Source organism: Mastigoproctus giganteus, chromosome 6, assembly GCF_048544385.1.
Source record: "Mastigoproctus giganteus isolate SK-2022 chromosome 6, ASM4854438v1, whole genome shotgun sequence".
NCBI lineage: Eukaryota > Metazoa > Arthropoda > Arachnida > Uropygi > Thelyphonidae > Mastigoproctus > Mastigoproctus giganteus.
The window spans coordinates 62668215-62683311 of NC_143580.1; the positions used below are offsets into that span (position 1 = coordinate 62668215).

At 38.2% G+C, this 15097-nt stretch overlaps 1 protein-coding gene across 2 annotated transcripts in view; it reads right to left on the reverse strand.

Annotated features, from left to right (window-relative positions):
• hyd (E3 ubiquitin-protein ligase hyd) overlaps window positions 1-15097 on the reverse strand; it is a 670489-nt gene that overhangs the window by 187291 nt on the left and 468101 nt on the right. For both annotated transcript variants that reach the window (XM_090375987.1, XM_090375986.1), the window contains exon 34: window positions 2501-2726. In XM_090375987.1, coding sequence (XP_090232113.1) covers window positions 2501-2726 — 226 coding nt within the window. The remainder of the gene's footprint in view (window positions 1-2500; window positions 2727-15097) is intronic.

The window sequence follows — 15097 nt, forward strand, 5'->3', positions numbered from 1 at the left end:
CCCACAACCACGTATGCAGATAGCCTCATTCATGTTTGTTATATTAATAGCCATATAGGAAGGAATTATAGTCATGCAAGGAAGCCACAGACTTTTGCAGCATTGGCTGGGGGGGGGGACACGAGTAGATAAGAAAATACAAATTTATTTGCTTCCCTCCTCACATAGGTAACTATCCAGTTGACTTGAATTTATTGAAACTGTCAGCCTGAACTACCTGTGAAGGCAACCTCTTCCAGCAATCAATGACTCGCTGGCTAAAAGAAAATTTCCTACAATCTAGTCTAAACCTCTACCCCTGTAATTTGAATTTATGTCCTTGAGTTTTGGAATTCTCTATAACAGTGAAAATTCCACTTTCGTTCATTTTACTAACCTCTCTGAGCCTTATAAAACTCAATCAGGTCATCTCTGAAATGCCTGGTTGCCAAGCTCTGTAGCCCACATATACAGTCTTTCCTCATATGGTTGCCATTTTTCTGACCTCACCACGCAAGCTATCCATCTTTGGACCCTTTCAAGAAGCTGTCTTTTTTCAGATGAGGTCTCCATACGTGAACACCGTATTCCAAATGTGATCTTACAATTACCTTATACAGTGAGACTAAGACCTCCATACTGCTACAGGATAATGTTCGATAAAATCTTTCATCAATAGGGCACCATGGGCTTTGCTGGATGCATGTTTACACTGCTCAGAAAACTTCATATCTGCCCTTATTATAACTTCCAAATCCCTTTCTTCCTCTACTGTTTTTATTACTGGGCGCTCTAGACATGAGCTTGAAAAATTACCCAGCTAGTACTTAACAAATTAGCCACGTGGTACAAGATTCACAATCTCACTGTATAACTCACCATAAAAAAAATAACATATTAACATTATGTGAAAAGGAACTGAAACGTAAATAGACTGCTAGTAATTGAGATTAGTGTTTGCTCCAATTGCAAGAAACAGTTGTCAATTTAAAAGACTTGTGTAGAAGATAATTATGCCAAACATGATCAAAGGCCTTAGAAATGACAACAGCAACTGCTCAAGTTTCACCAAACTTTTCCATAAAATCTGTCAAAAGATAAGTAATATAAGGCAATATATCATCAGTGGATTGACTGAATCGATGTTGGCAATCGTTGAACAGATGGATACTATGGTAGTTCATTTAGCTGTCAGTTGATAGATTTCTCCATTACTTTGGAAAGAGAAGAGGTAAGTGCAGATAATAACTGGAAGCAAGGGATTTCTCACTCCTCTTTTTTTTAGGAACTGGCTGGATATGAACAAATTTTCATGCAGAAGCAAAAACATAGGTAGAATAAAAAAAATATGTAAAAAGATGACACAAAATGGGAGCAAGAGCAGGGGCACAGAAACACACTTCACACTGTGCACTGTGTTGTATGGATATTTCAAGCAGGTGGCTTGGGAACCCGAATAAGACTTTACCCTGAAATTAAGTGAAAGTGTCTACTAGATAATTAAGCTGCTCTACTGAACACCCTTTTTATGTTTCCTTCATTATATTCTAAAGGGAGAACCATATGACAGTTCTCAAAAATACAGTAATGCAAATATGACAGGATAATATTTTGAACTGATAAGAAAAAACAGCAATAAAAATAGATGTTTTTAAAATTTATAAAAATCTTTATATTGCCAATTAATACTCATATTACTGTTGTATTCATGTAAACTTTTTCAATGAAAAAGTTTTAAAACCTCTATTCACATACTACTGCTGTTTTGGTTTATATTTATCATGGAAGACCATCAAACAAAACATTTTACTTGCTATTCTATCAATTTGTGTTCTCAGATCTGGCTTATGACTTTTTGTCATATGGATGTTTCAAGTAGGTAGCCTTGGGGAGCTTGAATATTAACTCACACCATAATTATGTTGTTTTTCTTCATAAATAAACATAATTACCCTTTATGTTATGCCATGCAATTTCACACACCCAAATCAAATAAATACCATAAATCTAAACAAGTGGTGTGTATGAAACAAGCAGTAAAAAGAGAAAAACTATGTATCTGGTCAGAAGTAACATTTTTTCAAATGGGTCCCATGAGTGGAGCATGATTATGAAAAAAAAAAAAAAAAAGTTGAAGTACACAGTTTATGCACCACAACAACAAAAAAGTTGGTGACCAACATACAGATTATTATTTTTTTTTTTTTAAACTTTGTAGCAGTTAAGATGTGAAGTTAAACCTGCAATTTTCCTAATAACCTGTTCTAATTAAAATATTTAAGTTATTTCAGTACTTTCTGAGTGAATCGGATGTCTAAAAATGTTGTAACTTTCAGTCTTAAATTAAAGGACACCAAAGTATGATGAAATAATAACAAGTGAGAGTACTTAGCAGTTACTGAACAACAGGGAAATCAGCATCAATAAATATTTAATTTAAAATTAGAGAACTACATCCTAAATCATGTTTTGTTTTCTCCAAACCTTTCTGATCAATAAAAGATGTTATAGAATTATATACCAGAGGTCACTAGACGTCCACGGCGTCGGCTATCTAAGCTTTGGGAAGTGCGACTTTCTTCCCCTCGACGGCTTGTTCTAAAATGCTGAAAATGTAGAGGATGGGCGGGGTGTGCTGGATCTGAACTATTTGTTAAGGCACAACCAAAGCGTAACTGAGCTTCAGTAGAGTCCATGATCGTTACCAGCCAATCCCAGGTAGGTTTTAAGTGATATTCCAAATATACCTGAAAGTGTATTAAAAAGAGAGATGTCAAGGAATGTTACCATATGAAATTTTAAGCAAATTATGCAAACTAGGTTTAAGGAGATAAATGTAAGTCACTGGATTCCAGCCACAATGGACACAGTGTATCCTTTAATTTGTAATTCCAAACTCTTACGTTAAATTAAATATACTCATTTATTTAACACATATGTTCAGACAATATGATGAGGTTTACTTTTTAATAAACAAATGAAACCATTCTCCAGTTTGCATTTTATTATGAAGAGATTATATTTTATAGTATCATGATGGGCAAACAAGCTATTAGCTAAAACCAAAACCAATAGCCAATTATTATCTATTTTGCTTTGTTGCCTGAAAATAAAATTTACAACCTTTTCAAGCTCAACTGATAAATGTGTAGAACTATTCTACAATATAAAGAATGTAATTTTTTTTTTTTTTTTTTTTTTTGGTGGTTGGAACAAGGTATTACATAGGTAATCATTGTACCTGCCCTGGTACAGCAACAGCCACAAGGAACTACTGTGCATGGATGTATAAAGAGACAGAGGATGACTACCTCTATAACATGAGTTTCGCATGCACCAAAAATAAATAAATAAAAAATAAAACCCCAACATGGACAAACAAAATTACAAAACAGAAGTACACCAAAGCAAAAGTCAAGACAGATCGGCAGAGAGAATACACTTAAAAATATCACATCTATGTTTGCTGTAGAACAGAGAATAATGCTAAATCATTGTTATATGCCTTTATCAGTCTAAGAGATGAGTAAGGAAAGAGCCTATCTAAACAAACAATTTTATTAGCCAGAGAGATCACAAGAGCTTCAGGCAGGTGCAACTACACCAGCTAGGCTTTTATCAAATGAAAGGAGCAGTCCACGTAGAGGACGTACAATGCACCATTCTTAACAACTTTTGCTAATGTGTATTTCAGTGCAATTGCATCATTTATACACAGCTAAATATAGATCAGCATATTTGCAATAGCGGCATCGTGTAAGTTACATCTCATATTGTGAATACCTTCACAACGAGTTGCCATGACATTGCACTACTTCGAATAAGTAACGCTTCACCCGAAGGAGAAGACTCTCACTAGATACCACCACCCAGACAGCACCGCTTCAGGGCTATTTGGCCCTTCTTCGGTGGGTGGGTAGGTGACGTGACGTAATCTCTTTCGCAGCTTGAGGCTTTAAGCCCTAATGCATTAGAGCCTCAACTTTTGCTAATTAAGGAACATGCTCTGGAGTTAAGGCAAACACCTAATATGAAATGACACTTGATGCACCAAGGATGATCTGGACTACAATGTACAAAGCAAGCAATGATATAGCATATAATTTAATACAGCTTCACATGCAAACCTTCTTCATTAATCCAAGTTTTATATTCAAAGGTGGAAGAAGAACCTTTTTTGGTTCAACCATTGAAACTTATTTTATGTTACTTTTCCCTGGTAAAAATTCCCATTCTTTTCCCACAGCCACACAATATAATGTTTTTCTGTTGCACTGCTATCCCACAAACATAGAAAATAACAGTACAGTAGGGCCCACTTTATGGCATTCTGCTAATACGGCAGTTTCCAATTATATCCATGTTCGTTATGTTTGGCATTTATCTGCTTTTTCGGTGTTTTTCCACATGACACGCTCAGCAGAGGGTCCAAGAATGGCATTGCATGCCATTTTATTGTCAGTGATTCAGTTTGTTTACAGCACTTCTGCCCCCTACGTCTCTGTATTCTGGTAATTTTCGAAACTTTCAAACTTTGTAAATCATTATATTGTATTATATATAATATTTTTGTGCTAATTACAATGGCAGCTAAGTATAGTACTAGTGATAAAAAAGGAGTCGTAAGCCTCTTACTTTAAATGCCTAGTTAGAAATGATTACACTAAGTGAGCAAGGTATGTCTATGGCTGAGATAGGCTGTAAGCTGGGTTTGGCTTGCCAATCAGTCAGTACAACTGTGAGCGCTAAGAAAGTGTTGAAGGAAATTAGAAGTGCTACACCAGTGAATACTAAAGTTATAAGAAAATGCGATAGCCTTATTGCTGACATGGAAAAACTTCTACACATGTGAATTGAAGATCAAACCAGTCATGTACTTTTAACAGAGCCATCATCCAGAACAAGGCCCTATACCCCCAGGGGCTCACATCTGGTGAGTATGGGCTTGGCACACACAGGATCCTGAGCTGGATATCATCATTCTTCTCTTTCTTGGTGATTCCTTCCAACTTCTCTCTCTCTCTCTCTCTCTCTCTCTCTCTCTCTCAGGGTAATAGGGGATTTTTTTTTTTGGCTGGTGCAGCATAAGCCCCAGGCTTCCTTGCACCATATGGCTAATAATAATAATAACATCTCTTCAATGCTATGAAGGCTGAGAGAGGTGAGGAAGTTGCTGAGGATAAATTCGAAGCTAGCAGAGGCTGGTTTAATAGGTTTAAGGAAAGAAGTAATCTCAACAATATCAAAGTGCAGGATAAAGCAACTAGTGCTGGTACAGTAGCTGCAGAAAGTTATCCATGTGAGCTTTCTAAGATCATCGAAGATGGTAGCTATACTAAGCAGATTTTCAACGTGGATGAAACAGCCCTATATTGGAAGACGATGCCACCTAGGACTTTTATTGCTAAAGAGGAAGTCAATGCCTGGCTTCAAAGCTGCAAAATACAGGCTAACTCTCTTGTTAGGGGCTAATGCAGCTGAATTGCAAGTTAAAACCTATGATGATTTATCACTCAGAAAATCCTAGGGCTCTAAAGAGCTATGCAAAAGATAGCTTCCCTGTTTATTATAAATCTAATTCAAGAGCTTGGATGACTGGAGACGTTTTCTCAAATTGGTTCATGGACTACTTTAAGCCTACAGTTGCAAGGAAAAGAAAATTCCTTTTAAGATTTTACTTTTTGCAGACAATGCCCCTGTCCATCCTAGAGCTCTAATTGGTTTGTACAAGGAGGTAAATGTTATTTTTCTAGCTGAAAATACAACTTCATTGCTGCAGCCTATGGACCAAGGGGTAATTGCAGTGTTTAAATCGCATTACTTAAGAACTTTTGTTACGGCTATAGACAGTGATACAGTAGCTGGGCATAAACAAAATAAATTAAAAGCATTTTGTAAAGGCTTCATGATTTTGGATGGTATTAAAACTGTTAGAGATGCATGGGAGGAAGTTAACGAAACAACATTGAAAGATACTTGGAAGAAGCTAATTCCCTCACTTATGGACGATTTTGAAGGCTTTGAGAATTCAGTGAAGGAAGTCACTACAAATGTTATGGAAATGGCAAGGGAATTAGAATTGGAAGTCAAGCCTGAGGATGTGGCAGAACTGCTTGTATCTCAAGATGAGACCCTAATGGATGAAGATTTTCTTCTGATTGAAGAGCAAAGAAGGATGTTTCATGGAGAGGAGTCCCATCCTGATGATATTTATCCCTAGAGAAATGACCACTGAGGAAATGGAAGACGCTATCAACTGTATAGAAATGGGGATGGCAGCTTTTGAGAGGATTGATCCAAATTTTGAAAGAAGTTCTAAAGTGAATGCAAGATTTCTAGACGATATTGCATGCTATAAAGAAATTCTAAGGGAAAGGAGACAGAAATTCATGAGGCAAAGTTCATTGTTTTCCTACTTTACGAAAGTACCATCGCAACCTTCGACAGCAACAGCTAGCCTTGAACAATCTTCAACATCAACAGCAACACAAATCCCTGCAAGAGCTTCAACCAAGTTTCCATTGTCAAAATGAATGATCCGCTAATGAGTCAGATGATGATAATGTGCCATCTCCTTCATCCTTCCTACAATAAATATATTCATTTTTTTCAAATTAACATTCATCAACCACTATAAGCTAGGGCCGAAAATATCAACGTAAGCAATGCGTTTCTGTATATTCATTTGATTTTCATATCGTTTTTGAGGCCTAGTTCTGTTGCGCACTTCATATACAACTGTTATTAGGCTTTTATATGCATTCGCAAATGAAAAACAGGCTATGTTCCACTTTTTGGCAGGGGGTCTGGAATCTAACCCGCTGTATGAGTGGGCTCTACTGTATTTTGTAAAACTTTCCTGAAGATCAGTGTGCAGGGTAAGATCACCACAGACATTCCAAGCACTCAGGATCTTAAACATACTTTCATATGTTTTTTTTTTTTTTTTTTTTTTCCCAAGGAACTGATGGGAATCTATTTTCATTGTGTAGCAAATCTGCTTTTAATCTTAATTTTTAAGCATAAATAAATATATGCTATTCGCTACCAGTGTGTTCAGTAACAACTAAATTCAGAAGACTACTAATATCTTTACAGAAACACATTGTCTTCCACAAAGAAATAGTTGTGGAAGACAATGTGTTTCTGAAAACGCTTTGTGAAGTTTTCAATATATTTCAATAATTTTAGTTCCTGCTTTAAGTAACTTCGACTGTTATAACCTAGAACTGAGAAGTTTTTGTTTTTTAGATAAGTTTAAACCACAAACTGTTAGGATATGTTAGATATCTGATGCTGTGCTTGCTTTTTCTAGACATCCTTCTGCCAGTATTTTTGTCATGCAGAAATAGCAATTGTCAATGCAGTTGCTTGATTCTCGTCTCACCATAGGAACAGCAAATGGTATACATTTAATAATCAAGTTTAGCCAAATGCTCAGATTTGTGGTGCAGGTAATAACGCACATACGTGGAGCTCAGGTTTTGTCGTAAACCTTGCAAATAAAGTACAGAGAATATGTGCATTTAGCAATGTTATAGCTTTTCTTACAATGAATTTTTTTGTTACAAACTGCCCACAAATGTTCTTGTTTATACTCCGGCATGACCACCAGTCAGTGGAGTTTACAATAAATGATTGATACAAATGTTAATCGTATTTAGCAGTCATGGGCTTGAACCCCAATACACTCAAATTGCGTGTGCTACTGCACTCACGCTCCTGACCACTAAGCTACGAAACGTAGTATAAATTGTCAGAGTGAGACACAGACACTTTACTTCTTTCTCCCTTCTTTGGTTTGTATCCCAAAAAATGGCAACTACTGATCTTCTGGACAGAGGATTGAGGCAAGAATTTTTAGGTAGTGGTAAACCATAGTGTTTCCATTGCGCAAAATCATGTTTCTAGATCCTGATGAATCCATGTTTCATCATTAGTTACAATCTGTTAAAGAAACCCTTGTGGATCGGCATCGTTTATGTGCATATCTTCCTCAGAAATTTGAGCCCTGCAGTGATTTCGAAGGTTTGCAAGCATTCTTGGCTCAGAGAAAACCGATGTTTGCCATGGCCAAGTGTTCATGATCAGTACTCACCTTTTAGAAAAATTCCATTTCAGTGTGTCTACCTTACATAACTAAGCAATTCATTTTTTAGCATATTTCTGGAGTTATCACTTCTGCTGGTTGTCCCAAGTGTGGTAGTAATCTATAGATTGGACTCCATTTAAACAGACCAAAACTTTATATAATATTTAGAAAGGACAGTAACACCGTATACAGCTGTCATGCATTCATGAATAACATTTGGTCTATTTCTTTGTGTCAAAAATCTGATAGTAGCCTTTACTAACATCATAACTGCTTTTCTTTGGGTTGGCCATGCAGTTTATTTGAATATCTATTATATGTTGTGTGTTTCTTCTGTGTTCTGCTTAGCATATATCATTAAAATGTTTATGCAGAAATAAAGACATGTCTGAATCACCACGAAAATTTTTGCTACGTGTGGCTGGTTCAAAACAAAAACCTCAGAGGAAGGACTCTATAGCATTACTAAACATGCATGGCCTTTGCACTTTGGTTGCAAGATTGGTGATCTGGGCAAAACCTGAGCTTTACATTTGTGGTACAGGTGTACTACACCACATATGAGGATTTGGCTAACTTTGGCTAACTGGGAAAACTAAAAAGTTTTCCCAGTTAGCCAAATCTAAAACTAAGAAAACTAAAACTTTTGCTGTTCCTAAGGTGTGGCGAGAACCATGCAACCACAGCATCAAATATCCTAAAATATAATCTGCAATAAGACATTTTTTAGATAATGTTGTTGTTATTTGGTTTTTAGGAGCATTAGCAACTAAGGCCATATTGCTCGGGGATATGCGGTGGTCATTCCGATCCTTCCCCATCCTCCGTATTTGATGGTCATGGGCTTGAACCCCGGTCTAATCAAGAAGTGTGTGCTACACAATGCTGCTCCTGCCCACCTGGCTACAGAGGCGCCCTTTTAGATAATGAAGACCTGCCAAAACCAGATCCCCAAAATCAAGAATAGTGAGGAAGGTCCTTGTGTTAAGATATTTCTGGGTGTCCATTTCAACAGATTTGGACTACCAACCACAAAATTTATAATATGCCATACTTAATTAAGCAAGAACAGAAGAATGATTTAATTTGGATTTAAACCTATCTGAAGAACAAGAACTCCTCAGTTCTAGTTTAAAACAGTGGAATTTACTTGAAAAAAAAAATTAAAATTACAGTATATCGAAAACTTCAGTGTTTTCAAAATATTTCTTTGTGGAAGATGTGTGTTTCTGTAAAGATATTAATAGTCTTCTGAATGAAGTGGGTACTGAACATAATATTAATGAATGGCATATACAGGCATACCTCGGTTAACGTTACCTCTGATAACGAAGCTTCGATATAACGAAGTCCGCAATTTCAAGCCCCATTTAACATAAAAAAAAATATTCCAGTTTAATCACATGAAATCTAAACAAACTGAAGAAATTACGGAAACCTTTGGGGCTTCTCGTGGTTGGTTCGAGAAATTTAAAAAACGGGCCAGGATTCATAGTGTAAAATTAACAGGAGAAGCTGTAAATAAGTTTCCAGAAAAACTAAAGGAAATAATTGAACGCGAAAAATTTTCACCAAATTTGGTGTTCAATGTTGACGAAAGCGGTTTGTTCTGGAACCGGCTACCAACAAAAAGCTTCATTTCTATTGAAGAAAAATCAGCTGCTCGGTTCAAAGCAGCCAATGACCGTTTAACGTTACTCTTTGGATCAAATGCCTCTGGCGATTATAAATTAAAATTGTTATTAGTTTACCATTCAGAAAATCCGAGGGCGTTAGTTTACCATTCAGAAAATCTGTGGGTTACCAAGGAGTTATTTACTGATTGGTTTGTTAACCACTTTTGTCCTGAAGTAAAACGGTATTGTCAAAAAAACAACTTTGAAGAAAAAGCTCTTTTGTTGTTAGACAATGCTCCGGGACATCCTACTGATCTTAACACGTTGGACACATGCATTCCTGTCAAAGTTGTGTTTCTTCCAGTAAACACAACTTCCCTGATTCAACCATTGGATCAGGGAGTAATAGCATCATTTAAAGTTTATTATCTGCGTCGAACATTAAGCAATTTAACTGAACTAGAGGATAAAGAGGAAATGACAGTTAAAACTTTTTGGAAAAACTACACCATTAAAAATGCAATTGAAAACATTGATAGTTCTTGGAAAGAAGTCACTAAGAAATGCTTAAATGGAGTTTGGCGCAAAATATGGCCAGAAGTTGTACTAGAAGAAGAAAATAACATCCAAGAAATTATGCGAAAATTTATTTTTATTTTGTTACACAGAGCATTAAAAACTACGATAAATGAATTAGCTTTCGGCTGGGTGGCAGCCTTCATCAGATTAAAATACTTTGAATGGCAGTTGGAATAGAGATGCACTGCCAGGATGGTGCGTGAGGCACGTGGTTAATTGTTTGTTGATGTTTGTGGCTGTGACGTGGCCAGCGTTTGTCTATGGACAGAATTACTGCTTCTGTGATGGGGTTAAGTTGACAACCACTGTTTCCTGTTCAACGAGGTATCCGAGCATTTTATACTTAACGATTCCAACCAGGTGCGCCTTAAGTAATGGTGGGACTTGTCCACAACCACGACATCGCGGTGTGGGTCGATGTCGTGGTGGGTTGTCCAGACATGCTCGGCAATAGCTGAGTGTTCTACATCCGCCAAACGGATCGCCCTTTTATGTTCTGAGAGGCGTTTCTCGAGTCGACGTCCAGTCTCTCCAAAGTAGCAGCTCGTGCAGTCACGGCAAGAGATGCGATAGACCAAACCACTCTGTAGAAGGGTGGGGACAGGTGTTTTTATGTTGGAAAGGAGAGAACGCAGTTTCTTGCCTGGGAGTTGGATGCACTTTATCCCATGCGATCTTAGGATTCTACCGATCTGCTGTGAAAGGTTGGGATAGTATGGGATGAATGCCCTCGTGGATGACTCGTCACTGTTGGCGTTGCTGTTGGTCATCACGTTGTCGCGTGCTTGTAGATCACACCTGTTAAGGACGTCGATGGGGTAGCCACACCTCGTAAGGTCTACTTTGACTCTGGTGATCTCTTTGCGCCTTTCATCTGCAGAGCTGGAGTGTGTCCAGGCGCGAGATAGCAAGGTTCGGGCGGTTGAGAGGAGGTGGCCCCGTGCGTGTGCTGACTGGAAGTTGGTAAATTGGCCAGCACACATAGGCTTACGATAAACTGTCGTCTTCAAGCATGTGTCTTCGCGCTGGACAAGTGTATCTAGGTATGGTATAGAGTTGTTCGACTCCAGCTCAATCGTGAATTTTATGAAGGGCGACAGTGAGTTGAGGTGGGTTAGGAGTCGCTGACCTGAGTCTCTAGGGATCACTACGAACACATCGTCTACATAGCGACACCAAAAGGCGATGTGATCCGGTGCGTGTGTAAACGCACGTCCCTCTAACTCCTCCATCACGATGTTTGCTGTGACCGAGCTGACAGGGGAACCCATGGCTGTGCCATATATCTGCTGGTAGAATGAGCCATTAAACATGATTGCACCCCTGTTAAGCACAGTCTGAGGGCGGCGGAAATGTCATCAGGCGTCAGCTTAGTTCTGTCGCTAAGGGTTGCATCATTATCCAAGAGTTGTTTTGCGCAAGAGATGGCAAGTTCCACTGGGATGGAGGTAAAGAGTGATACGACATCGAACGATGCCATGACTTGATCTTGCGAGATGGATATAGTGCGGATCCTTTCTATGAACTCAACACTGTTGGAGACGGTGTAGGTGGTCTTGCCAACTAGAGGAGAAAGAAGTCTCGAGACAAATTTAGACAGCTCGTAAGTCGGTGATCCACAGCAGGATACAATAGGTCTTAGTGGTGTGCCTTCTTTGTGCACTTTCGGCAGGCCGTAAAACCGTGGGATCTGACACCCGGAGGCACGGAGGTGATTACGGGTTGACTGTGTGATTTTCCCTTGCTTCAGCCAAGTGTTGATGAGGATATTCACCTCTGACTCCCATCGTTCCAAAGCCTTGTTGGGGTTGATGGTTAGGGGTTTGTAGACGGTAGTGTCTCGTAAGAGCAGTAAGGCTTTCGCCATGTAATCAGTGTGGTTCATTACAACTGTACGACGGCCTTTGTCCGCCGGTAGAATGACGATGGACGAATCCCGTTTCAGTGCCTTGAGGGTAGAAATCTGTATACGGCTGAGGTTTGAAGAGACGGGGCGAGCATGGTGTAGAACTGCTGCAGTCTTTAAGCAGATTGCGTTGGCTACATCTTCTGGGAGGCGTGATAAGCTTGCTTCCACACCCAAGGCGATGTCGGTGATCAGTGGGTGCTTTGGAAGAACGGCAAATGTCATGCCAAGGGTCAATAAGTTTATTTGTTCTGCAGATAACTGCTTGCTGCTTAGGTTCAATACGAAATCCGTGCAATTTGTGAGAGGGGCATTACGCTGGCGCCGAAATTGACGGGATTCATTAATCAAAGTATTGAACTTACGTTTCTGTCGGGCACAATAACGATCTGATTTTCTGACGGCCTGGCAACATAAAGTATTGATTACCTTGGTGTAAATAGGATCGGGAATCAGAGCCTTAAGGTCAGCAAGTAGGGCTGCTTTGCTCGCTGAAGCACGTTGTATGTCACGATGGAGGCAGCCGATCCATATGCGTAGAGTTCTGAAGCCGAAGTTCCGACAGGCACGTCCCATACGCTCACTAGGAAACGGTTGTTTGTAGCGAAACCCTTTCGGTATAATCCAGTTAGCTTTGCATCTATGTGCAAACCTCAGGTGTTGCCTGCTACGGGCTATGAAGATAAAATCTTTCTGGAGTCTCACGACCATATCATATGTTGGTTGGCCAAGAATAGTCCGTACATAATAAAACAGGCCTACGTGCTCTGGATTCATAATGCGAAAATTTATTTTTATTTTGTTACACAGAGCATTAAAAACTACGATAAATGAATTAGCTTTCGGCTGGGTGGCAGCCTTCATCAAATTAAAATACTTTGAATGGCAGTTGGAATAGAGATGCACTGCCAGGATGGTGCGTGAGGCACGTGGTTAATTGTTTGTTGATGTTTGTGGCTGTGACGTATGGTGGTGACGTGGCCAGCGTTTGTCTATGGACAGAATTACTGCTTCTGTGATGGGGTTAAGTTGACAACCACTGTTCCTGTTCAACGAGGTATCCGAGCATTTTATACTTAACGATTCCAACCAGGTGCGCCTTAGGTAATGGTGGGACTTGTCCACAACCACGACATCGCGGTGTCGGTCGATGTCGTGGTGGGTTGTCCAGACATGCTCGGCAATAGCTGAGTGTTCTACATCCGCCAAACGGATCGCCCTTTTATGTTCTGAGAGGCGTTTCTCGAGTCGACGTCCAGTCTCTTTAATGCTCTGTGTAACAAAATAAAAATAAATTTTCGCATTATGAATCCAGAGCACGTAGGCCTGTTTTATTATCCAAGAAATTAGAAATGAAGTTATCCAGATGGCTCGATCAATAGGTTTCGAAAATGTCGATGAAGAGGATGTTAGAAATTTATTGAATGCAGAAGATGATGGTTTTTCAGTGGAAGATTTAGAAAACCTTGTTAGCAACGAAGACAAAGATAATGAAGATGAAGTTAAAGAAGTTCCTGCCGAAAAAGTGTTAACAACCAAAGATTTAAAAAGATGCTTAAATGACATTGAAAACGTTTTAAATTTTTTTAGTGAAAATGATCCTGATTTAGGAAGAAGTGTTATTGTTAAGCGATCAGTGTTAAATGCAATAACTCCGTATAGGCAACTGTTAAATGAAAGAGAAAAAAAAGCATAAACAATCAACTTTAGACTCATATTTTAAAATGTGATTTCACTTTGTATGTAAGTTGACTGTTTATTTAATAAAACTTTTCTTTGTTCGAAAAAAAAAAAGCTTTTCATTTTCTTTACATAGGAACATATCCCTATTCTGGCCATAGTATTTTTACCTCTGAAAACGAAGTTTCGCTTAACGAAGTAATTTCGTGGAACGCATGCTATTCATTATTCGAGGTATGCCTGTATTTATTTATGCTTAAAAATAAAGTTTTGCTACACAATGGAAATGCATTCCCATCAATTCTTCTATTTCATGTTGTTGACTTGAGGGGAAAAAAAAAAAACCAGAATGAAAGTATATCCAAGTTCCTGAGTGTAATGAAGTACCATGACTTTGCTTGCAATGTCGATGGTGATCTTGATGTAAGTGGATTACTCGGTGATCTACATGGGTGATTTACAAAATACTGTTTCTTTTTTTTTTTTTTTTTTCTCTTTTTTTATGTTTGTGGGACAGCTGTGTCACAGAAAAACATTATATTATGCAGCAGTGCAAAAAGAGAATTTTTACCAGGGAGAAGTAAGATAAAATATCTTCTAATGGGTCAACCAAAAAAGGTTCTTTTTCTACCTTTACATATAAAGCTTGGATTAATGAAGAAGCTTGTTAAGGCTCTGGATAAAGAAGGAAATCGATTTTGCTACATAAGGGAAGTGTTTCCCAATTTATCATATGTAAAATTGAAAGAATCAATTTTCATTGGGTCTCAAATAAAGAAACTCCTGAAAGATGATGTATTTGAAACAAAGCCACAGAATAGTAAACTAGCGACTTCATAATAATTTAAAACAGTTGAATATGAATTTCTTGGAAGAAGAAAGAAGACAATTATGAATCTTGGGCTGCCAAATGTCTTTGAAAATTCACAATTCCCATCCCAGTTTTCTTCCTAAAAATTTGAGAGATGTAAGTAATGAGCAAGAGGAATAACTTTCATGGAGGAATATTCATGACTGAAAAGTGGTAACAAGATTAGTGGCATACACCCATGATGGAAGATTACCACTGGTTTCTTAAGAGGGAAGAAAAATGGACTATAAGAAAAACTCTGAATGGCAAACATATCTAAGGAAATAGAATGTATGTAGTACATTACATGCTACACTGAACTATTTTAAAATGAATAAGACTCATTTTTAAGAGAGCATATGTAATATTATATGATATTTGAAACTGGTTGTTCA